At 37.1% G+C, this 25,689-nt stretch overlaps 1 protein-coding gene across 1 annotated transcript in view; it reads right to left on the reverse strand.

Annotated features, from left to right (window-relative positions):
- Window positions 1–1,298: 1,298 nt before the first annotated feature.
- The window catches only part of CenG1A (Centaurin-gamma-1A), a 38,725-nt gene continuing 14,334 nt past the window's right edge, over window positions 1,299–25,689 (reverse strand). Inside the window, exons 3-11 of the mRNA XM_068353951.1 lie at window positions 21,719–21,951; window positions 20,261–20,722; window positions 19,784–19,999; window positions 18,018–18,168; window positions 14,138–14,383; window positions 6,528–6,645; window positions 6,209–6,401; window positions 5,343–5,507; window positions 1,299–5,187 (exon numbers count right to left, since the gene is read on the reverse strand). Of these exons, the coding sequence (XP_068210052.1) occupies window positions 4,882–5,187; window positions 5,343–5,507; window positions 6,209–6,401; window positions 6,528–6,645; window positions 14,138–14,383; window positions 18,018–18,168; window positions 19,784–19,999; window positions 20,261–20,722; window positions 21,719–21,951 (2,090 nt within the window). The 3' untranslated portion in view covers window positions 1,299–4,881. The remainder of the gene's footprint in view (window positions 5,188–5,342; window positions 5,508–6,208; window positions 6,402–6,527; window positions 6,646–14,137; window positions 14,384–18,017; window positions 18,169–19,783; window positions 20,000–20,260; window positions 20,723–21,718; window positions 21,952–25,689) is intronic.

The raw sequence follows: 25,689 nt of genomic DNA on the forward strand, positions 1-25,689 counted from the left end.
TGCCTTAGCTTCAGCGAAGAGAGTGAGCCAATTACAGTCCATCTCATGTCACATTCCAGAGGGTGGAGAGAACTATCTTTGTCCTTTGTTCTGGAATTTGAGGTCAAAAACCAAAATCTGGTTGATAAGGATCTCAGATTTGACTCTTTCACTATTTTGTCCCTCAAAGAGATAACTCATGACCCGGATGACAAGTTGCTATGTCCCATAAGAGCAGTGCACAAATATTTGGAGAGTAAAGTATCTTAGGCCTAAAATCTCCAATTCATTAGTGAGCAGTTTGTGAAAATATCCAGAAACACTATTTCTTTCTGCTTGAGAGAAACTATCATGAGAGCCTATAAATCTCCAGGGGAAGCATCTCCAAGGGCCCCCTCCAGCATATGCGTAGGCTTGCTGCAATCTTAGCATTCCGCAAAAGCCACTCTGTAGCACAAGTTTTAAAAGCTGGAGTTTGCAAGAGACAAAACACTCTTACAAACCGTTACCGCAGAGATTGCACACAGTGTTTAGACACCTTTTCTATAGAAACTATTGTTGCTTTACAACAAATAATCTAACCAGAAGCTCTTATGGGACATGGAAATACTCTTATCTCATGCATCTTTTACTCTCTGCATTATAAGTTATGTAATGAGTACTATGGCAGTTGGTGATCTTGATTGGACTTGAAGCCTTCACTAGAAATCTACTCTAATGCAAATAAGAATGCCTTACTGATACACTGAAATTTTTTATACTATGCAACACGATGTTCATATCACTTAACACTGGCAAAGTATTCAATTCTCTACAATTGAATTCAAGACCCTGCCTCTTTACGAACCAGCTGCGCTATTCACAAATAATTCACTTTGATCTCTTGCTATTACTAATAGTAATTGTATCTTGAGAGAGAAAGGGCTGACTTTTTACCTTCATGGAGACTTCCTCCCACCTAAGGAAGACTCCCATATAAATGACTCGGAAGTTTGTATCCAGGTAGAAATAAACTACTAATTTTATACTATTGCCTAGCAACGAAGCACGGCGCAATAAAACGAATTTCATTTGTTTGACTGGTCGTAAAAAAAAAAAAAAAAAAAAGGACTAGAAATAACCCATATAAAATATTTAGTATTTTTCAATTTCATTAGGTCAAATGCTTGAGGGTGTTAGGGCAAACAAGTATGATTCATTGAAATAATAAAATGTTTTACACGATTAAGTGATATAAACCATGCTTGTTAAAAGCAATATATTGGGTTTCAAAACAGCTTCATTCTTTAAAACTTGCCAGGAGGAAAGTAAGATAAATATTATTAACATTTCCTTTATTGATAAATTTAAAATAAATACCAGTTACCATTTAAGGAATTTGCGTCCATGTATCCACTTGTCTTTCATTAATAAAAAAAAAAAAAATCATTAGCAAAGGCATCCAAGCTTTTATGGATTTGTAAATAAATTCCAAATCTTGTGTTACTTATTTTTGTAGATATGAAAAGATAATTCCTGGGAATAAACTTCAAAGGCAATGTTATTACATTACATCAATTGATGGCAATTAAACCTAATTATAGCACATCTTAATTTCATCACCCCCTATTAAAAATTGAAAAGTACAAAATTTTTTTCACAGAACTTGTTTCTAATTTAACATGTAGTAACTATAATAAATAAGATTATATTTATTATACATATGTTCACATTCAAATTGTGCTCTAATGTACAGTAAATGTTTATTAGTTATTTGTAGTCCCATACAACACTGCACAGTACTATTATAAGGGGAAAAGCATTTATTAATTGTTTCTCAGGAAATACCAGTGCTGAAGAGATCATGCTCAAATCCAGAAACTTTGCCTGGAAGTACATGTAACTGTAGAGTACCGAGAAATGTAATGAAGTTAAAATATTTATATACAGTATAAAAGATCTTCAGTAATTATCGTTTGTTTTTGATAAATTATAAATACATAGAACCATTCCATACATTGGTAGTCTTGAAAATAATTATGAGCAAATTTGAAATGAATTTCTTAAAGGTAAAAATGAAAATAGAATCAAACTGCCCCTTTCACTGCAATTCCCAGGAATTTTAAGAATTGTAACTCCAAATAAAAATTTCTTTATGTATAACAAAATACTTGGCTAATTAACAACAACAAAACTTTCGAGAGTATTTTGAAAGATGAGTACCTGCATCTAGATTGTAAAATAGTAATTATTACAACTCATCCTTAGCATCATAATGGCTACATTTTGTAACTATTTTTGTCACCTTGAATAACAGTCAAGAATGCAAACAGCAGCTGCAACAGTTTTGCACACCAAACTGTTAAAATTCTAAAAGGAAAGAGACAGAAAAGCTATTAAAATGTTTAACTAAAAGATTAGGACACTTATACAAAGGTATATAAACAAGCTGATGAGCAGTTACTTCCTTCAACTTAGGATCTGCAACTGCAATCCATTGTGGCTATACTGTGCAATGTCACCTTGAAGTATCTAGCAGTTCTAAGCTGTTATCACTTTCGTTAATAGATTTTCAGCCAAATATGCATATACAGTACTGTGAATTATTCTTGAAAAATAAAAAATATTAATAGGAAATCAAATGATTCCAATGACCATCTTGCATGGATGTGGAAGATAAAAATATTTGTAAACTGTTACATCTTTATAAATTAGAAGCAGCCATGCTCAATAACTCAAAAAAATTAAGCACTTATACAATGAAAACTGTATTAAGATAATAAAATATCCTGATATTAACACACTAATTTCTCATCCGTTAAATCAAAATATGTTTACACTACCAACCTAATCTGCTTGAAAATATAATCTATCACAAAAATTTAGCATTTCTTCATAGTAAACCAGTATAGTATAACAATTTAAGATTCTAATTACTCGTATATCTCCAACTCATTGTGGAGTCACAATGAATGTCCAAATTTCCAAAATACCAAAATAAGCACTAACTATTTTGATTAACCACTACCTCTGTAATGATTAAAAAAAAAAAAATTGTCTATTGATCGTAAGCACCTCGTGTGTTTTAGTCAGAAATTACAGAAGCAGCAAGGAGTCTCCCATTCCTCACCAAAGGTAGGCAGTTTAAATGGAAATAAAAAGAAAAACAACTAAAGGACAGACTAATGAAGTTACGGTATTAGTTAAATCTCATACTAAGAATCACTGTTGCTACTGCTGTTGTAATCATTATTCCAAAGGAAAGCAGCAATTTAGGTGACCATACAATTTCCTTGACTAATTGGAAGGATTAGGCATATATTGTAACTATAAACTTAACTTGTGAAACAGCCTGGTAGGCCACTGCCTTAGTTTAAGAAAAGGAAAGAACTTTGGACATTAGGCTTTGAGTATATGCATACGCCAACAAAGAGGGCAAAGGCAGGCAAAGAAAAATTAAAATTACACTTCATCAGTAAACCCTTGACATGATGCAGACAAATTTTATCAAAACGGTTACATTGCAAAAAGGATGACAGAAGATATCTACTGTACATCTTTTGTTACTTAACTACATAATCCAGATTTGGTGACTATTTAATGTTTTCTGGTGCCTCATACACAGGTGTGATAATATTCAATGTACCTTACAGTCACTTCCAATTAAAATGACGACTACGCATTTCAACAGATAAGAAAATAAAAGCTCACAATAAGATCATTTTAGTAAACACTGAAAAAGAATTTATTTTTTATTAACACTTAATGCATCAATAAGTGCCACTGACTGTAATTGTGAGGGTATAGAGAGACACAGTAGGTTACATGTCATAATATATAAAAGGCTCAAGTGTAAAATTTTACCTACTCTTAAACCACAATAAAGAGTAGTATTTTGAAGACTGAGTAACACAAATCTACAGAAGAAAGAACTTATAAACATTCATTTATATTTACAAATATACAATGACTATGATGATGAATTCAGAAACAAGATTTGTACACAAATGTTCTCCAATGCTTACGCTACAAGCAAAGTAAAGAACATCACACCAGTGCCAAACTGCCATCATAGCAAAAGCAGAATTCTCCTTGAAAACTCTATTGGTGAGCTTGACAGTCTACTTTAGACATGAATAGTTGACTATTATATACACTGACTTATAAGCAGAATCAAAAGTATATCGCTTTACTCTGGCATTTCACCACTGATGCAATGCTGTTGATGCAGACACATACTGTACATGAACCTTACATCTCCAAAGGATGACAATCCAGCTACCTTCACCGATGACTTACTAAGACTTGAGTGCCTGAACTCCTGTCAAACCCTACTCCATCAGGAGTTCATGCAATACGGGTATATGTATAAAGGACATCTCGAGTCTTGCCACAATTACTTGAGCTCTTTATTACATCTATTGCTACTACAACTATAACTACAACTAAAGGGATGTACAGTACATAAACTTTGGCTTGATCCACTTCTGTCTTGAGCAGGATATTCGGCAAATTATGATAGAAGGAAGTGCAATCTGGAAAGTACTGACTATGCAGACTGAAAATAAGTTATAATTCTTTATAAATAAGTTTATAATTTTTGAAATAAAAAAAATATCTGTACATGTAATATATCATTATATTTCTAATGTGAAAAGTAGGGTCTATAGACATATTGCTTTCCGTTTGCACAGTCCTTCTATTTTAATCTGGTTAACAATCATTCCATCCCTACATAAAATCTAATATATCTCACTCGCATTCAGCCTTTGGTACATTCTTTTATGTATATGGATTTGTTTATAATATATTTATATATATATTTTATATATATATATTTATATATATACAACCATGCCTTAGAATAAGGAAGGGAGGGGTGAAATATAATTTCAATAACATTATCTTGAATATAAATAATATTTATATGACACTAGCTTGTAGTTTATCTAATATTTCTGGTTTGCGACTTATGGACCCTTTCCGCCGAGGTAACGTTGAAGGTTGTGAGGTAAGTGGCAGTGTTGAAGTTGAATGAGAAGACAAGGAGGGCCCACCCAAGGGAGTGTGAGGAGTCAAGGGAGGCTTGGGATGTCCTGTAACATTGCTCCCCTCTGATGGGCAGCCATTTTGTATTAGAAGATCAATTACTTCCTTGTCTCCCGCACTACGGGCGTAGAAAAGACACGATCTTCCCTCGGCATCACAAGTCTTTACATTAGCATTATACTGAAAGAAAATAGTTGCAGAGGTTACACAAAAGACTTTTCATAAAATGGTCAGACCATAAAAATAGTGAGCAAATTAAACATTAATTTTTGGCAAATCTGAAAATACGAGTACTGTAGATATGGTTATAATTAAAGGCAAATTTCAAATCTTACCCATAACAAGAGCTGAACACAAGGCAGAGATGGAACAGCAGCTGCAAGGTGAAGAGGGGTTCTCAGGTCACGATGAGGCGCTAAGGGGCTATTGACTGCCTCTCCAGCATGAGGCAATACAGCTGCTAATCTTTGCACGTCTCCTCGACAGACACAGTCAACGAGCTGAAAATAGGATTAAAATACAATCTATGTCTATAATAGCAATTTTCCACAATATGTACTTACACAAGAACTAAACAAATAATATTCATGAAATACAGTAAGTTTCTTGAAATAACAGAAAAACATTTATGGAAATTTATCTAAAATATGAACTTTATGAAATAAAAAAGTGAAACATTATTAATACATATTGCTAAATTTTCAGCCTTGCTTAAATATCTTTTTTATTGTTTAAATCTTTCATGCAGGACCTCGGCGAAGGCGCATACATCAATTCCTTCTCTTAAAACTTCAGCGGCAGATTTACTATATAATTCTGCGGCTGATTAAAAATATATGAGCAGCAAACCAAAATGTAATCAACAGACAGTAACCTGTTACTATGAGAACACTCAGACATCCTGCTATCATCTAATTTAATAATCATGTGTGAGGTTGGCGTGGCCAATCCTCATTCTTACTAAGAAGAAATAATTGACCTTACTATTTCTAAAACACTTGTGAGTCAGGGGCTAATATTAGTTATGGTACTATACTTTGGTACCTTTCATTACTGGCAAGGAGAGACAGACACCTCTGCATAATTAAACTAATGTACTCCAAGTTAAACCAAGATTGAGTACACCGCCCACTGTCGAGATAAATCAAATGTCTGATTTTAGAAGTTTGTAAACTGCCAAAACTAAGCAAAGCCAACCTACCAGTTCTTGTAAGGAGATTCCTGATTGTGGAAGAGCTATGAATTCTTTTAATTCGTATTTAGCTCGTATCCACCTTTCTTTTTCTTCTCGACTAGAACGTGGATTTGGTTTTATCTGGCCACGTAAATTTGCTTCCCACGTTGCATTCACTATTTCGTTACCTAATGACATCATGACAGACAGCGGTCCAGGACTGTAAATAAAAATTAAAAGAAATACGATACATTAAATCTTGATAGTACAACAGTGCTCTAAATAATATAAAACATCACTATAACTATTCTCTTCACTGAGAACAAAACTTTTTAGTAATACTTACGGCCATTCATCCAGATCCAAAGACCGCACTTTTGAAATATGAGAGCCAAGGTTTCTATGAATGCCAGAACATTCAATGCACATCAACACACCAAGGTTGATACTAGCCCACTCTGGACCTGCAGAGGATAACCACATTAATCATGACAAAGCACTTATGTACCGTTCTTAGTTCTTCCATAATCACCCAAACCATTTAAAAAAATGTTATTTTGATAATAAAATAAATTTTTGAATATACTTACCCGGTGATTATATAGCTGCAACTCTGTTGCCCGACAGACAACTCTACGGTAAAAACTCGCCAGCGATCGCTACACAGGTTGCGGGTGTGCCCAACAGCGCCATCTGTCGTCCAGATACCCAGTACTCAATGTAAACAAAGACTCAATTTTCTCCTCGTCCCACTGCGTCTCTATTGGGGAGGATGGGAGGGTCCTTTAATTTATAATCACCGGGTAAGTATATTCAAAAATTTATTTTATTATCAAAATAACATTTTTCAATATTTAACTTAGCCGGTGATTATATAGCTGATTCACACCCAGGGGGGTGGGTAGAGACCAGCAATATATGTTTACACTTTTATGAGCTAAGAGTTTTTATTTCATTTTAGAAGTTATCAAAATAACAAAAACAAAATAAATAGGTACCTGGTAAGGAAGTCGACTTGAACAATTACTCTGCCTTTTAAGTACGTCTTCCTTACAGAGCCTCGCGATCCTCTTAGGATGCTGATCGACCCCTAGGATCTGAAGTATCAAGGGTTGCAACCCATACAACAGGACCTCATCAAAACCCCTAATCTAGGCGCTCTCAAGAAATGACTTTGACCACCCGCCAAATCAACCAGGATGCGAAAGGCTTCTTAGCCTTCCGGACAACCCATAAAAACAACAATAAAAACATTTCAAGAGATAGATTAAAAGGGTATGGAATTAGGGAATTGTAGTGGTTGAGCCCTCACCCACTACTGCACTCGCTGCTACGAATGGTCCCAGTGTGTAGCAGTCCTCGTAAAGAGACTGGACATCCTTTAGATAAAAAGACGCAAACACTGACTTGCTTCTCCAATAGGTTGCGTCCATTATACTTCGCAGAGATCTATTTTGCTTAAAGGCCACGGAAGTTGCGACAGCTCTAACTTCGTGTGTCCTTACCTTCAGCAATGCTTGGTCTTCCTCACTCAGATGGGAATGAGCTTCTCGTATTAACAGTCTGATAAAATAGGATAAAGCATTCTTTGACATAGGCAAAGATGGTTTCTTAACTGAACACCATAAAGCTTCAGATAGGCCTCGTAAAGGTTTAGTTCGTTTTAAATAGAACTTAAGAGCTCTCACAGGGCATAAGACTCTTTCTAGTTCATTGCCTACCATATTCGATAAGCTGGGAATATAGAACGATTTCGGCCAAGGTCGAGAAGGTAGCTCATTTTTGGCTAGAAAACCAAGTTGTAGTGAACATGTAGCTTTTTCTGACGAAAATCCGATGTTCTTGCTGAAGGCATGAATCTCACTGACTCTTTTAGCTGTGGCTAAGCATACCAGGAAAAGTGTCTTTAAGGTGAGATCTTTCAGGGAGGCTGATTGTAGCGGCTCAAACCTGTCTGACATGAGGAATCTTAGTACCACGTCTAAATTCCAACCAGGTGTAACCAAACGACGCTCCTTCGTGGTCTCAAAAGACTTAAGGAGGTCCTGTAGATCTTTATTGTTGGAAAGATCTAAGCCTCTATGCCGGAAGACCGATGCCAACATGCTTCTGTAGCCCTTGATAGTGGGAGCTGAAAGTGATTGTTCTTTTCTCAGGTATAAGAGAAAGTCAGCTATTTGAGCTACAGAGGTACTGGTCGAGGATACAGATACTGACTTGCACCAGTTTCGGAAGACTTCCCACTTCGATTGGTAGACTCTAAGGGTGGATGTTCTCCTTGCTCTAGCAATCGCACTAGCTGCCTCCTTCGAAAAGCCTCTAGCTCTCGAGAGTCTTTCGATAGTCTGAAGGCAGTCAGACGAAGAGCGTGGAGGCTTTGGTGTACCTTCTTTACGTGTGGCTGACGTAGAAGGTCCACCCTTAGAGGAAGACTTCTGGGAACGTCTACTAGCCATCGAAGTACCTCGGTGAACCATTCTCTCGCGGGCCAGAGGGGAGCAACTAGCGTCAACCTTGTCCCTTCGTGAGAGGCGAACTTCTGCAGTACCTTGTTGACAATCTTGAACGGTGGGAATGCGTATAGATCTAGATGCGACCAATCTAGGAGAAAGGCATCTATATGTATTGCTGCTGGGTCCGGGATTGGTGAGCAATATATTGGGAGCCTCTTGGTCATCGAGGTTGCAAAGAGATCTATGGTTGGTTGGCCCCAAGTGGCCCAAAGTCTCTTGCATACATCCTTGTGGAGGGTCCATTCTGTTGGAATTACTTGCCCCTTCCGACTGAGACAATCTGCCATGACATTCAAGTTGCCTTGGATGAACCTCGTTACTAGTGATATGTTTTGACCTTTTGACCAGATGAGCAGGTCCCTTGCGATCTCGTACAACGTCAGTGAGTGGGTCCCTCCTTGCTTGGAGATGTACGCCAAGGCAGTGGTGTTGTCCGAGTTCACTTCCACCACTTTGCCTTGAAGGAGAGACCTGAAGCTTTTCAAGGCCAGATGTACTGCCAGTAGCTCCTTGCAGTTGATATGCATTATCCTTTGACTCGAGTTCCATAGTCCCGAACATTCCCGACCGTCTAATGTCGCGCCCCAGCCTACGTCCGATGCGTCCGAGAAGAGAACGTGGTTGGGAGTCTGAACAGCCAGGGGAAGACCCTCTCTTAGGCTGATACTGTCCTTCCACCAAGTCAGGCAAGACTTCATCTTCTCGGAAATGGGGATCGAGACCGCTTCTAGCGTCTTGTCCTTTTTCCAGTGAAATGCTAGGTGGTATTGAAGAGGACGGAGGTGTAGTCTTCCTAATGACACAAACTGTTCCAGGGATGATAGCGTCCCTATCAGACTCATTCACTTCCTGACTGAACATCGTTCCTTCTTCAGCATGTTCTGGATGCATAACTGGGCTTGGCTTGTTCTGGGGGCCGACGGAAAAGCCCGAAAAGCTAGACTGTGAATCTCCATCCCTAAATACACAATAGTTTGGGATGGGACCAGTTGTGACTTTTCCATATTGACAAGGAGACCCAATTCCTTGGTCAGATCTAGAGTCCACTTTAGATCCTTCAGACAGCGACGACTGGAAGAAGCTCTGAGAAGCCAGTCGTCCAAATAGAGGGAGGCTCGGATGTCCGCTAAATGAAGGAATTTGGCTACATTCCTCATCAGCCTCGTAAACACAAGAGGAGCTGTGCTTAGGCCAAAGCACAGGGCTTGAAACTGGTAGACAACCTTTTCGAAAACGAATCTCAGAAAAGGTTGGGAGTCCGGGTGGATGGGGACGTGGAAGTAGGCGTCCCTTAGGTCTAAAGAGACCATCCAGTCTTCCCTTCTGACCGCTGCTAAGACTGACTTTGTGGTCTCCATGGAGAACGTCTGCTTTGTGACAAAGACATTCAGAGCACTGACGTCTAGCACCGGCCTCCACCCTCCTGTCTTCTTTGACACCAAGAAGAGTCGGTTGTAGAATCCCGGAGATTGAAGGTCCGAGACTTTGACCACCGCTCCCTTCTCTAGTAAAAGAGACACCTCCCGTTTCAAGGCTTGTCTCTTGTCTTCCTCTCTGTACCTGGGAGAGAGATCGATGGGAGACGTTGCTAGAGGGGGTTTCCTTACAAACGGGATCTTGTACCCCTCTCTGAGCAACTTCACAGATTGTGCATCTGCGCCTCTCTTTTCCCAGGTCTGCCAGAAGTTCTTGAGTCTGGCTCCCACTGCTGTCTGAAGAAGCTGGCAGTCAGACTCTGCCCTTAAAGGACTTGGTTCCTTTCTTCTTTCCTCGTTTCCCTTCGGCACGAGCACCTCCTCTGCTGGAGGCTCTGCCACGAAAGGGCGGAATAAAACGGGACGCTGGAGTGTCCATCCTTGGTCTAGCTGACAAGGTAGGCAAAGGGGTAGCTTTGCGAGCGGAGGACGCAACAAGATCGTGAGTGTCCTTCTGTATCAATGAAGCGGCTATTTCCTTAATCAGGTCTTCTGGAAAAAGGCACTTGGAAAGAGGAGCAAAAAGAAGCTCGGATCTCTGGCACGGTGTAACTCCAGCTGAAAGGAATGAGCATAGGTTTTCACGCTTTTTAAGGACTCCGGACACAAATGATGCAGCAAGCTCATTAGACCCATCACGTACGGCCTTGTCCATGCAGGACATAATGAGCAAGGAAGTCTCTTTCTCTGTCGGAGAGATCTTTCTGCTTAGGGCTCCTAGACACCAGTCTAAGAAGTTAAAAACTTCGAAGGCCCTAAAGATACCTTTCAAAAGGTGGTCCAGGTCCGAAGATGACCAACATATCTTTGAGCGTCTCATGGCAAGGCGGCGGGGAGAGTCTACGAGGCTTGAGAAGTCGCCCTGGGCAGAGGCAGGAACTCCCAAGCCGAGAACTTCTCCCGTGGCATACCAGACGCTCGATCTAGAAGAGTGTCTAGCAGGGGGAAACGTAAAGGCTGTCTTCCCTAAACTCTTCTTGGACTGCAACCATTCTCCTATCACCCGCAAAGCTCTCTTGGACGAGTCTAGTAAAGGCAGGAGTGGTAGACGGCATGCCTAACACAAACTCTGACGGAGGAGAACGAGGAGCCACAGAAACAAACTGGTCCGGAAACATCTCTTTGAAAATGGCCAAAACTTTCCTAAAGTCCAAAGAGGGTTGAGTAGACTTAGGCTCGTCCAATTCTGATTGTGGTTCATCTATGTGTGCAGCAACATCATCATCAGAAAGTCCCTCATCCGATAACTGATGAGGAAACGGCAACGGAGTGGGTAACGGCTGGTTCGCTGAGTCCGGTAGCACGGGTGCATGCGAGACTGAGCCGGACGCAACGTCATGGAACTGCTGCCCAGTCTGTGAGCTGGCAACAACCATGGCAGCGCGGGGACGCACAGCGTCTACTCCAGACTGTCTGGACTGATGTGGGTGCGCAGTGGAAACCACACTGGGTTGCGGAGGTTGACGCACCGCGTCAAAACAAAGCAACTCTGACGGTTGTTGAACCTCCCGAACGTCAACGGAGACCTCCGTGCGTCGCTTAACGTCAACATGCGGCTGGCAGATCACACTGGAACGCATGGGTGGCGGAACTCTCTCAACTGGTGTGCGTGAGAAGGTTACCTCAGCGTCCGCAGGACGCACAACCGATCGTGTGGAAGGTTGTAGGATAGGTACTGCACTAGCTGGTGCGGCAGCAACCTTCTCCGCACGAAAGTCCTGCATTAGAGACGTCAGTTTAGACTGCATGTCTTGCAGTAGAGACCACTTAGGGTCTACAGGAGCAGGTGCGGCGACAGACGGTGTTACTGTCTGAAGCGGTACCGCTTTGCCTCTCTTAGGCGGTGAGCAGTCATCTGATGACGGCAGCGAGTTCGAACTGACCCAGTGGCTACAACCGGGCCGTTGGACTTGCGCTGAAGGGACCGACTTGCGTTTTAACGGTCGTGAGACCTTGGTCCAGGGTTTCTTGCGAGAAACACCTTCAGAAGACGAGGTATAAATGGGCTCTCTCGTCTTAGTTAGGTAGGAGCGATTTTGGGTAGATACGCCCGATACCACGGAGGGAACGTCTGTTCGCTGATTAAAGCCTCTCGAACCCATTTGTCGTACGACATTGCTTCTCCCCTGGACTTGGGAGCTTGCAAGAGGTCCCGGACTAGGAGGACGACAGGCACGAACAGACGAACCCTCAAGCGCAACACTATCCACAACACTATCACTCGGCACTTTAGCACTTCCCACTGCACTTTTGCACTTAAGCTCCTTCACATCCGCCATGAGCTGATTACGGTCACTAGCAAGGGACTCAACTCTCTCACCCAGAGCCTGGATGGCACGCATCATATCAGCCATCGAAGGTTCCTGAGTGCCAGGAGGGGGGTTAGGAGCAACCACTACAGGGGAAGGAATAGGTTGTGGGGCATGAGGAGAGGATATATCAATAGAACGAGAAGAACTTCTCCTAACTCTATCTCTCTCTAGCCTACGTGTATACTTTTGAAATTCGATAAAATCGAATTCCGAAAGCCCAACGCACTCTTCACACCGATCTTCCAATTGACAGGTTTTATCCCGACAATTGGAACAAACAGTGTGAGGGTCGATAGAAGCCTTCGGAAGACGCCTTGAACAGTCCCTAGCATTGCACTTCCTAAATTTGGGGACTTGAGAAGGGTCAGCCATTTTGAATTGGTCAAAGGGAAATTCAAAAAACTATCAAAAAGTCATCAACAAAGAATCCGTTATCAAAAAGAGTTCAAGGATTTGTGTGAAGAGAAACCCTGCACAGCGAAAGCTCAAAACTAGAATAAAGTACTTCACCAATTAGTTGTGAAAAAACTCCAGTTTAGCAACAGCGAGTAAGTACGTCTTGTCGATAGCTCGACAGAGAGAAAATTGAGTCTTTGTTTACATTGAGTACTGGGTATCTGGACGACAGATGGCGCTGTTGGGCACACCCGCAACCTGTGTAGCGATCGCTGGCGAGTTTTTACCGTAGAGTTGTCTGTCGGGCAACAGAGTTGCAGCTATATAATCACCGGCTAAGTTAAATATTGAAAAAAAGTGATTAGTGATTCCCCAATAATTTTTTCTATACATGTATTTACTGCTTGCTTTTACAGTGTGTTTTTTTTGACAGTTTGCAAGTATCTATAATTCACTAGAAGTGTAAAATGAAAAAAAAATAAAACATTAAAAAATACAGCTAATGGATCAGTTTTTAGAAAATAATTAATAAAAACCTCAAACATTTAAACTAACGTATACCAATGTAAGAGGTAAACAAGTTCACCTCTTTTTACTAAAATAACAATAACAATGAGGTTATCATTTACTGATATAGGTACAACCATAAGAACTGTGCTTTAAGAGGCATAATGTACTAGTACCATACAATGTTACATTTTATACATTTTCACATGAATTTTTTAAAAAGTATTAAAGAATAAATATGAAAAAAATCAGTAAAGTTCAAGTCCCATCTCATAATCATAATACAAAAGTTCTGAAACAAAGTCTGTTTAAAAAATATTAACTTGCCATGGCCCATTCATACAAATAAATATCCCCACTAGATGTATTTCAATATGAAAGAACTACTCTTGCAGACTGATTGTTCAGTTGGTTAAACAAGGGGCATATTATAGCTGAAGGTGCACCCATTTTGGACAAAGGAAAAAACTATTTATCTCAATTTGTATTGTAATATGACAAATTCGGAGATAATTTGTATTTTTCTCTAACTAATACAAACCTGTATATATATATATATATATATATATATATATATATATATATATATATATATATATATATATATATATATATATATATATTGGATATTACTTTCATTCAATATAAATAGCAGAAGGTTTATTAGCATGGGAAGAAGTTATAGTTTATAATACTAATACTGAACTGTATACAGTATGCATATTATTCTATGGTATCAACAAAAAAACTTACTTGGTGAATCACAATCCACACAATTAGTGTTTCCAGGGACCTGATTTTTTATTGCTAGAATAGTTTGAGGGTCAATGGAGAGGGTCTGCCTCGCCTTGCTTTTATTGGACTCATTTCCTTGCAAGGAAGACAGAATCTGCTGCTCAATTGCCGTCACCCATTCGTCTCTTTCCTCTTGACTTACAGCTTCAAAAAGCCACTGTTTATTGTCTAAAGAAACGAGGCTGAATTCATATCCTTCAGAATCTGAAAAATATTTACCAATTTCAATACACACAATACATTAAGTACAGTGATGAAATACGCACAAATTATATAAGAAAGAACAAAAGAAATTGGAATGTTCCCAAAACTGAAAATGATATGTGACTGGCGAAATTTAAGATTTTTTAAGTTCTAACAACTGTACCCATCTAATTTTAGTCAATTATATAAATGTCATAAAAGGAAAGAAGCAAACAACTATATTCATATCTCAAACACAAATCTCTCACTTTATATGCTCCTATAAATTAATACCCTATGAAGGAACATGTACGTAGCCCCTGTAAAATGTTGTGTAGTTAAAGGCAGCAACTTAATAATACTGAACAAATCTGAATATTTGACTCTTTGTCATTATTGTCTTGAATGTAATTAACACGTATATTAATTTATTTCTTTGAGTGAGTAATAAATACGGTTTTGAACAGAAAGGAATATTTCTGGGGGTGAACTTAGTTCCTTGGGACAGTCATAAAATTTCTTATTAGTTGTCACATTGATTTTCTTTATGACATGTTTATTTTCATTGTTTAGGTGGTGCAAGGTTGAATGTCATGTTGAATGGAGAGTTACTTGAGGAGGTGGATCAGTTTAAGTACTTGGGGTCTGTTGTTGCAGCAAATGGTGGAGTGGAAGCAGATGTACGTCACAGAGTGAATGAAGGTTGCAAAGTGTTGGGGGCAGTTAAGGGAGTAGTAAAAAATAGAGGGTTTGGGCATGAATGTAAAGAGAGTTCTATATGAGAAAGTGATTGTACCAACTGTGATGTATGGATCGGAGTTGTGAGGAATGAAAGTGATAGAGACAGAAATTGAATGTGTTTGAGATGAAGTGTCTAAGGAGTATGGCTGGTGTATCTCGAGTAGATAGGGTTAGGAACGAAGTGGTGAGGGTGAGAACGGGTGTAAGAAATGAGTTAGCAGCTAGAGTGGATATGAATGTGTTGAGGTGGTTTGGCCATGTTGAAAGAATGGAAAATGGCTGTCTGCTAAAGAAGGTGATGAATGCAAGAGTTGATGGGAGAAGTACGAGAGGAAGGCCAAGGTTTGGGTGGATGGATGGAGTGAAGGAAGCTCTGGGTGATAGGAGGATAGATGTGAGCGAGGCAAGAGAGCGTGCTAGAAATAGGAATGAATGGCGAGCGATTGTGACGCAGTTCCGGTAGGCCCTGCTGCTGCCTCCGATGCCTTAGATGACCGCGGAGGTAGCAGCAGTAGGGGATTCAGCATTATGAAGCTTCATCTGTGGTGGATAATGTGGGAGGGTGGGCTGTGACACCCTAGCAGTACCAGCTGAACTCGGTTGAGTCCCTTGTTAGGCTGGGAGGAACGTAGAGAGTAGAGGTCCCCTTTTTGTTTTTGTTTCTTTGTTGATGTCTGCTACCCCCCAAAATTGGGGGAAGTGCCTTGGTATATGTATGTATTACCTTTCTTGTAGTTCATTTCCTTGTTTCCTTTCCTCACAGGAATATTTTCCCTGTTGGAGCCTTTAGGCTTAAGCATCCTGTTTTTTCCAACTAGGGTTGTAGCTTAGCTAATAATAATAATAATAATAATAATAATAATAATAATAATCTGAAATATTATTGTAATACGAATCTAGTTTTACAATTTATGATACGTATATGATTTAGCGTTACCTTGCCACTAGTGAGGCCGGTTGGGAAGGAAGCCTAGGGTTGACACTAAGTCTTAGGGTTAGCTAAGGTCTAAGGGGGGTTGCAGGGTGGTGTAGCCCACCCCCTGCCAGTAGGTAAGGATACAGCTCCTAGGTTAGGTTAGGTTAGGTTAGGTGTGGAACCTTAGCTTAGATGGTGTTTTTTAGTTTTATTTTCCTTTAAAAAATGTTGTTTTTCAGTCATGACATTTGAAATTTTATATCCAGTCTGTCCCAACCAGCAACAAAGGCTTCATATTTTGTATTACTTATAACATTGTTTGCATACTAATAATCATTTTTGTCAATAATGTAGTTTATTTATTTATGGTTATAACATTTACCTTTACATGTTTAATGAAAGGATCAATGACCTAGGAATTCATACATGATGGTAATAAAATATCTAAATACTGTATGGAGTAAACAGCTTTTCATAAGAACAATTTTAATTTTCTTTAATTATTCAAGTATATCAGTGTTATTAATGTACATGCCTTTCTCTCCATACTAGTAGTCAACATTGTCTGTTTGTAATTTTTTTCTCTCACTTTTGCCATCCACTGATGCAGAAGTTGCAACGTAATTGTATGGGATGGTGGAAAAATTAGTTTATTGTAGGCTTTACACCACTACCTTATAGATTCCTTGTCCTCCTACTACCTACGCTGTACTATTTTTCAAATCTGCTCATTTTCCACGTATATTCATTATCATATTGTCGAATGTTAACAGGTTACATGAACATTTAAATAACTTCGTCTTTTTCCAATTATCCTTCTGTCCTTATGAATCTTTACAGAAATTTTTGCAGTGTTTTTCTCTATACTATTTATTATTATTATTATTGCTTGCTAAGCTACAACCCTAATTGGAAAAGCAAGATGCTATAAGCCCGAGAGCTCCAACAGGCAAAATAACCCAGTGAGGAAAGGAAATAAGGAAAAAATAGACTATGAGAGAAGTAATGAACAATTAAATAAAATATCTTTAGAACAGTAACAACATTAAAATAAATCTTTTATATATAAATCTATATAAAAGAAAATAAAATAACAAGAGGAAAAGAGATGAGATGGAATAGTGAGCCCAAGTATGCCCAAGTATACCCTCAAGCAGGAGAACTTTACCCCCAAGACAGTGGAAGACCATGGTACAGAGGCTATGGCACTACCCAAGACTAGAGAACAATGCTTCATATTTCCCTTGCTTGTTCTTCCCCCATATTGTACATCTATTTTATACTGTTCTGCATAAGGAAAATTAATAGAAAAATTTAATCATGGGATTTATATACAGTATACCTCTCTAGGTGAACAATGGGGCATTAACCTATATTCCCATGTGATTTACCGAGATATTCAGCTATGATTAAAAAAACAGGCAACATAGGACAAGGGCGATTGTATATAATAACTCTATATAGTATTCCAGACTTGCTAGCAGCTACCAAAACACAGTTGTGTCTTGACCTAAATGCTGGTCCTAATTTGGATCTGCATGTACTTTGTGACTTAAGAATCCTGTATCCCTTGTCTTTTTTTTCAATTTACATACTTTTATACCTTTTTATACAAATACTTTTTCTCTTTCACTTATCCTTAACTATTCTACATAATACTGCTTTAATGTTACTATGTTTCTTACTCTTTTATCCTTTCCCCTTTCATCTTATTTACACATAATTTTGCTTCTGGATATACATATGACTTCCTTTTACATACAAATGTGCAGGATAAGGCAAAAAGAATAAAGATCCTTGTTCAGTAAGTTGAGAAACTAAACTAGCCCCTAAAAACACAATGAATAAGGCTTAAAGATTTATGTAATGACAAAGCCAAGAGCTGAATGAAAAAAAAGGAAATTCTGAATGCAAGGTTGCTTGATATCATTTCTAAAAATTACTTTTAAACCTAAAATGCAACAACTTGGCTGCAACGCAAATAAAAAATGGTCTTACCTTCACATTCAGCATTCTTATTCCCACTGCTTTTCATTCTTCTATGTCTTTTTTTGACATTGGGAGTTTCAATTTTAGAAGAGATACTAGATGAGTCCAGCCCATTCATTCCTGCTGGGTCATTGAGAGTCTCGTAAGACATAAGCGTGACCTGAAAAGCACAAAAAATAAAAATAAAAATCTAAAATAACTTTTATTTCTCCTCCTAATACAAAAACACACTCGTATCTAAAAGTAGTAATATGTATGTAGTGAATGCAAAAGAAGTTTATAACTGCAGTACAGTATATCAAAATTATTAAAAACTCTAATTCGATATAGTAAAAGATTATTAGCTAATCAATTTAAGACCCTTCTCCTCTCCCAGCTATCTGGATAAGATAATTGTATGCGAGAGAAATTAATGAAAACTAAGTGAGATAGCAATAGATGTCAAAGTAAAGTATGCTTTCCATGCAAGCACATTTCATGAAGGAAATCATATCAAGAGAAGCAAGCTACTATACCCCTCTCCAAATCTTTTTTTCAACGTAATACAGTAGGCCACTAGAAAGCTACAAGCCTCTGGATATATTATAAACGGCTAATTTAGCAACTACTACATTTTAGTATTCTTTGTACTATATACATAACATGCTAAAAGTTTCTGAATGTTGTATTTTGGTAAAATTTTAGATGTATGTCTCTCAAATAACAACTGGCTCATAAATTCTGGGTATGAATAGCAAACAAATGGTATTTATGCATATAATTTTTCATCAACTTCAGGTAGCATTCATTACAGAATGGATTTTATAAAAATTGTTTGAGTAAGATAGCTTTACCTTTATACATTTTGCTATGTGGTCATGACATGTCTGCTGAAGAAATTAAAGAGTAAATAATTGTATGCTTTTGAAACAGATTCTATAGTACGTACAGTATACCTAATCAAATTCACTACTCATCATCAAGGAAACCTTTCCAACAAAATTCATTTTTTAACCGATAGACCTTTTTTATTGATACTTGTGAACAATACACCAACCAGTAATTATATTTTCTTCTTTAAAGGCTATGGGCCCTTAGGCATTTTGATTAATGATGTACTCAAAACATGCTGTTCCAATGTGTACCAAGATCTTATTCCTACTGTTCATGTAATCTTCTATAAATATAGAAAGCCAAGAGTTTTAACTGAATGTGAAGGTGGTGTAACTTTAAAAGGTCTCAAAACCCAACTGGGTCTCAAGACTGTATATGGATGAATTCACAATAGTTTGTTGACTTTAAGACCTTTTGATTATTTTTTAAATTCACTTCAATGTCTGTAAGAAATTTCCATCATCTTTTGAATAAAAATTATTTCTCTTTTCTCCTGCCTTAACTTTACTTTCCTTTGTATTTTTTTCACATTCTTTGCTTATTTGTATTGATTACATATTCTGTTTATACAGTAAATGTTCATATACAAAATTTCATTATTCAATTGGCTCAGCATCAGAACACAGAAATATCTTACATGAATATGTTTTTAATAGAAAATAAAGGTCTTTACACTATAGTAAAACATTAGGTCTGTAATGAGCAATTCAGACTTAAACATGATAATAAAAAAAATAATTTTTGTCCAAGAGTTCAAACTCATGTAATCAGGTTTCAAAGTATTAAAACTGAAGCTGAAAACTAACATTGCACTTTTTGGATACTATCATAAGTAAAGTTCCCAATTAAAAATCCTGATATGTGTATGAATACCTCCCATAACATTCAATCCTATTGCATACCTTATCTTTATTTGACTGTAAGGTTCCACCCAGGGAGGTTCTGGCTGCAAGTGGAGGACCTGGTGTAGAGGAAGCTAAGGAAAGAGTCTGCATATCTGAATTCAACTGTTCACCTCCAGCACCGACCACTTTTGATCCCCTGGGTTTCATTCCAGGGACCTTGACTGTTGTGTACTGCAGAGAAATCTCTTTCCCATGAACATCTTCCATATAATCCTGAAACAGTAAAGATATGACAGTTAAGTTAAACATTCTAAAATTGATTCATGTAACACAGTGGAGGGATAAAAACAGTAGTATGGAGTATATTAGATAAACTTCATATAACAATACTGTTAGCTTTTAGCTGTAGGGTAGCTCAAGAGAGGTAGGCATGCCAAGTTACTTCAAAAGCATATCTTACAAATTCCATACATTTAATTATTCACAAATTTAGAAGAATTCACTTTTGAAAATTAAAGGGCACATCACACTTACATGAAGACTAGAATGATAGGTCAGTCTTCCTGTATCACAGAGGGTGACATATTTCTTCTTCCAGTCTTTGTTTAGGGCCTTATTAGATTTTTTATATAAATACCCCTGTTTAATAGGGATCGATCTACCACTCCCAACTTCACCATTCTTTGACTTGTCTTTCTCATCACTTTTCTTAGATGGAGTGAATAAATTAGATTTTCTTCTGCTTTTTCTGGTGGTGGTAGGTGTTGAACTGGGAGTTGGAAGGTCTTTGTTTTCTCGAGGTGTTGGAAGAGCATCCATTATATTTGTGGTTGGTGCCGCTGCAGAAGGCGGTGGTGGTGGTGCAATGAAGGGAGCTGTGGTAACGGCACCCGGCGCACTTACCCGTTTGAACCCATCATCGCGAAACGAATCTGTTCGTGTCATACCCGTCAACTCTGCTCCACTACCATGATGACCAGATCTAAGAGTTGCATCCTGTTTAGAAGATATTTTCTTTAGTAAAATGAAAATTTGAATAACAATTTTTGTCTTACAGCAACTTTCATTTCCATAGTATACCTGTTGACCTAATCACTTTACTTAATGCAGTAGGTTCATAATTCACAAACTTTAATTATCCCTGTATTTTGAAATAAAACTTTATCTAACACTAATAGTGCAGTGTTCAAAATAATCATATCCATATGATCCGAATCTTCAAATTTCATGTTTTCATATGTATCTTTACAAAGTTGTTAAATATTTGAGAAAAAATAACTTATTTTGCTTAATAAAATCTGACTTCATATTCAAATCAGAAAAACAGAATATCAGTTCACATGACACTAGAAGCCCAAACAATAACACAAAGATTTTTCTTTAATATTACAACAATATAAAATTTACTAGAATATGCCTATAATAACTACTCACATTTTTATATAACAAAATGTACTGTACAGATATTAACGATGCATAACTCTTTTGGCAACCAACACATTAATAATCTTTCTATTCTTAATTTCTCTATCATAGTTACCACTTTTTACTTTACCTAACTTCATACATATTGATTAGATATAATTATTCTCTATCAAAATTATTTTAACACTGTCACCACCATAACTAACAATGGACACGGCCCTATTACTTCTACAAATTCAAGAGAAAAGGTCTTGATTTTATCTTATTTCAAATTTATCCTGGTAGTTCTATGGTTTAAAAAATAATAAAATTTCTCAGAATGTTCTGTGTAAAATCTAGCCATTAAAACCCTACTTTAGGAATGTAAAAGATAATGCTAACAATACACAGTATGTGGCTTACAGTTTCCAATAATATCAAGTTGTTTTTAATGACTCATGAACTTTACCTGACATCTAAACAGACTTGAGGTACTGTAATACTGATAACAAATCTATATTATATTTCTAAACTACTACAGGTATCTTCATGGCAAGAAATTACATTAAAAAACAAAAACTTGATTACCTTGGAAATAGTATTCGACAAAACATGACTGGGAGATGTTCCAGATATGGGCGTGACCTGTTGACCAGAGGTGTTGATTTGAGGAGTTAAGGGACCAGATATAGAGTAGGAGGAAGCCGGGTAGCCATTATTGGAAGAAGGATAACGTAACAGGTGGGTTGGAGTTCCTGGTCTGGAATTGTTAGGAGTTACACCTTGCTGACTTAACCTCTGCGCCACAATTTTGGAACAAGCTGAAAAAAAGAAAAACAAAAAAATGAGTATCCTCTCGAAGTCTTGAAAGGAAAAATTGACTTGAATACAATGACATATTTTGTGGAATATGCAAACTACCAAAATGGAAAAGAATTATTGATGTATTCCCTTTAGTGAGGCAATATAACTTACAAAATATAAAAAGATATTGAGCTACAGAATTTATCATCCAAAATGACCAAGTCCTGTATGAGTTTAAAACTGATCACCCTAAAATCAGCAATGGATATACTGTACTATTATCTCTCAAATATTTTCAACAGAATACTGATTATTTTGTTTAAATAACTCAAGTGTTCTGGTTACACAATGCAACGACAAAATTACATTTATAGAAAATGAACTAACTTTAAAAACACAAGTCGCTACCTTATCCCGCATCCAATACAAACAGTTGTTATTCACTTGTCACAGATAAATTAACGATTGATAAGACTTTTCTGTTCAATGTAAAATAAACAATCGGCTAATTTACAATAAAAAAAACTTACAAAAGTTTATAAAAATAATGACAGATGAGCCTTACGAGAAAAAGACATAAAAAAGGGTCCCAAAAATTCTTGATGCAAAAACTCAAGACAAGAAGCTAACTTCCCTATCTATCACCAAAATAAATGAAGGAAAATCAGTTGGGGAACATGAACAGTGAAAAAAGGGATTTTGACGAAGGAAAAATCTATTTCTGGGAAGAGGCCTGTGACGCCCGGTGAGAAAGGTCCTTCCTTATACCTTTCCTAATATAAATCTTCCAAATATACTAGAGAAAGATAAAAGCATGGAATGCAGAGGTTACAACCCTCGCGCGAACACCTTGTAGGTGTCGTGTAACCTCTGCATTCCATGCTTTTATCTTTCTCTAGTATATTTGGAAGATTTATATTAGGAAAGGTATAAGGAAGGACCTTTCTCACCGGCCGTCACAGGCCACCCCAGAAAAGGCCTCATTTGAAAAACGGATTTACGGAATCAGGAATAACAGAAACAGCTGAAAAGTATGGTAATTGTGTCCATTTTGTCAAGACACTTGAAGCTATCCAATATTCAAAAACCATTATTCATGATTACTGTACAGTACTTTTCTTTGATAGATATTATCCTTAACACATTTATTCATATATACAGAACCTTCTATTCAAAGACAAAACATAATAATCACCAGCAGAGGCATAAAATTAAGGAAAGTTTTATGAATAGCTGTTCAATATTTGTTGGATTCATCATCATCTCCTACGGCTATTGACAAAAAAAAAAAAAAAAAAAAAAAAAAAGAAGAAGAAGAACAACAAAGGTTTTTGTTGGATTTGTTTTAAGAATTTGGGCTAGAGCCAGGCACAGGGGCCTTTGAGGCCATTCAGCACCCAAGTGCAACTGGAGGAAAAGCCTGCAAAAGTTAAAGAGGTCAAACAACAAAATGTAAGAAAGGAAGAAGGGACAGGATGGAGGTAAAGCAGAAGGACATGAAGCAGGTGACACTAGAGGCTGAAAGAATTAAGGAACACTGCAAGGCTTTTAAGGAATGCATACAGTACACCACATGAGAGGCACTGCTGGCATTATACCCCTACTGGGTTCAACAATTTTTGGACCATGTGTAACCAGCTTCAATTGCATAAATAAACCGTGTCAGAATTGAAAACAGACATTCACCTTCCTTAACTTGGCTGACCTATCTACCTTAGGTTTCTGCCTACTGAGTTAATGTATACAGTATTCTGTATAATATCATATACTCACAGAACATACTTTTACAAGGTAACTAAAAGTTATGAGCAAAAATTTGACTTATGGACATGTAATGCCAAAAAAATAAATTCTATATACTTTCAGATATTCATATTTCTTTAAAAGAAAAAAAAAATCTAATACCCTTTAAAAGATTCACACCTTTTCTCTTTACTGTAACTCCTTATAATTATAAAGATAAAATATGAGAATTAAAAAAATAATTTCAAAAACGTTTTAAAAAGTTACAATGGTATAAACAAATAATCCTTATATGAATGAAAATATGTAAAAACAGTTTTTAACTTCATATTACAAAATACTGTAGAAAAAAAGTCTTATGCACATACATTATAAACATGAGAGATTTTATCCTCACCATGGGATGACATAAGCATAACTTCTCCATGGGAAGGAGAAAACTGTGACTATCTATTACTATTAAAAAATAAATCCCATTTTGTGATTAACCAAGATGAGAAAATAAACACTTCTGTTCGTTAAGGGAACATGATACAAAATAAGAAATGCACCAAGGGTTTCCCTACCAGGCCAAAGCAACCATAGCATACAGTACAATGCAGCATCTGCATATTCAAGTCTCAGTTTTTCTATTTCTGATGTGATTTGGTTAATGGAATTTGGTACATAAATACTAGGAAGGCTATTTATCAAGGTGGTAGTTGAATCGGTAGAACTTCAAAAGTTCAAAGGTGCAGCAAATGTCTTTATGTTGAACAGGCTGACATAAGTCTTTTTATAGTTTATATATGACATATCTGTTTTGATGTTGTTACTGTTTTTAAAATATTTAATTGTTAATTTTTTCTCAGATCGTTTATTTATTTCCTTATTTCCATTCCTCACTGGGCTATTTTTCCCTATTGGAGCCCTTCGACTTATAGCATCTTGCTTTTCTAACTAGGGTTGTAGCTTAGCTAATAATAATAATAATGGAAGGAAAAGAAGAATGGAAAGAGCAGTACACTAAAAAAAGAAAATAGCCCTGTGAAGAAAGGAAATAAGAAAATAGACTACAAGAAAAGTTTAAGAGTAATAATAACATTAAAATAAATCTCTCATATATGAACTCTACAAACTAAAAATAACAAGAGGAAGAGAAATAAGATAGAATAGTGTGCGGGAGTGTAACCCCAAGCAAGAGAACTCTAGCCCAAGACAATCGAAGACCATGGAACAGAGTTTATGGCACAACCCAACACTAGAGAAAAATGAATTTGTTATGTCATTCTCGGCATGAATTACCACTGATGTTATGATGCCTGATAATTACGAATTATTCATTCATACAATGTTATGTCATTCTTTTACCTCCTATTTTGTAAAATACACATACAGTTCTCAAATAACAGGCTAATATCAGATCACGGGCAAACCTAAAGTTATCAAATGAGAGGAAATTTCAATATATACTGGAGTCTGGACAAAGGGAAGGTTATGATGGCTGCTCTGAGAAAGAAAATCATTAAAAAACACACATAAATGCAGTTAATAAAATATACAGAACTAGTAATCTTAGGCATTTTCAAACTTAAATCATGCTTAGAAACAACCAATTGTATGATAGAATACGCTGGCATTTTTTAGATTCAACATTAATTCTGTCAACCTACAGAACTAATAATAATTGGCATTTTTAAGCTTGAAATATGCTAAGACACAACCATTGGTGTTATAGATTATGCCTGCATTTTTTTTTTAGATAAAACATGAATTCTGTTAACCCAATTATTCTTTGCTTACACAACACTTTGACACTAATACAGTTTTCCAGAGAATTATATAAACACACAAGTCCAAGTGAATTGATTGAGAATTATACGCTCTTTTAAATCTGTGTTGACTGAATAGTTGGGAGTTGTCTGATGTCACCTCCGTGAGTGTACATTTCACATTTAAATAAATTATATATACATTTAAGGCATTTATCTATCAATAGCTGTCTGGACAACTGAACTAGAAATATCTATCTT

This window comes from Palaemon carinicauda, chromosome 2 (assembly GCF_036898095.1).
Source record: "Palaemon carinicauda isolate YSFRI2023 chromosome 2, ASM3689809v2, whole genome shotgun sequence".
NCBI classification, from domain to species: domain Eukaryota; kingdom Metazoa; phylum Arthropoda; class Malacostraca; order Decapoda; family Palaemonidae; genus Palaemon; species Palaemon carinicauda.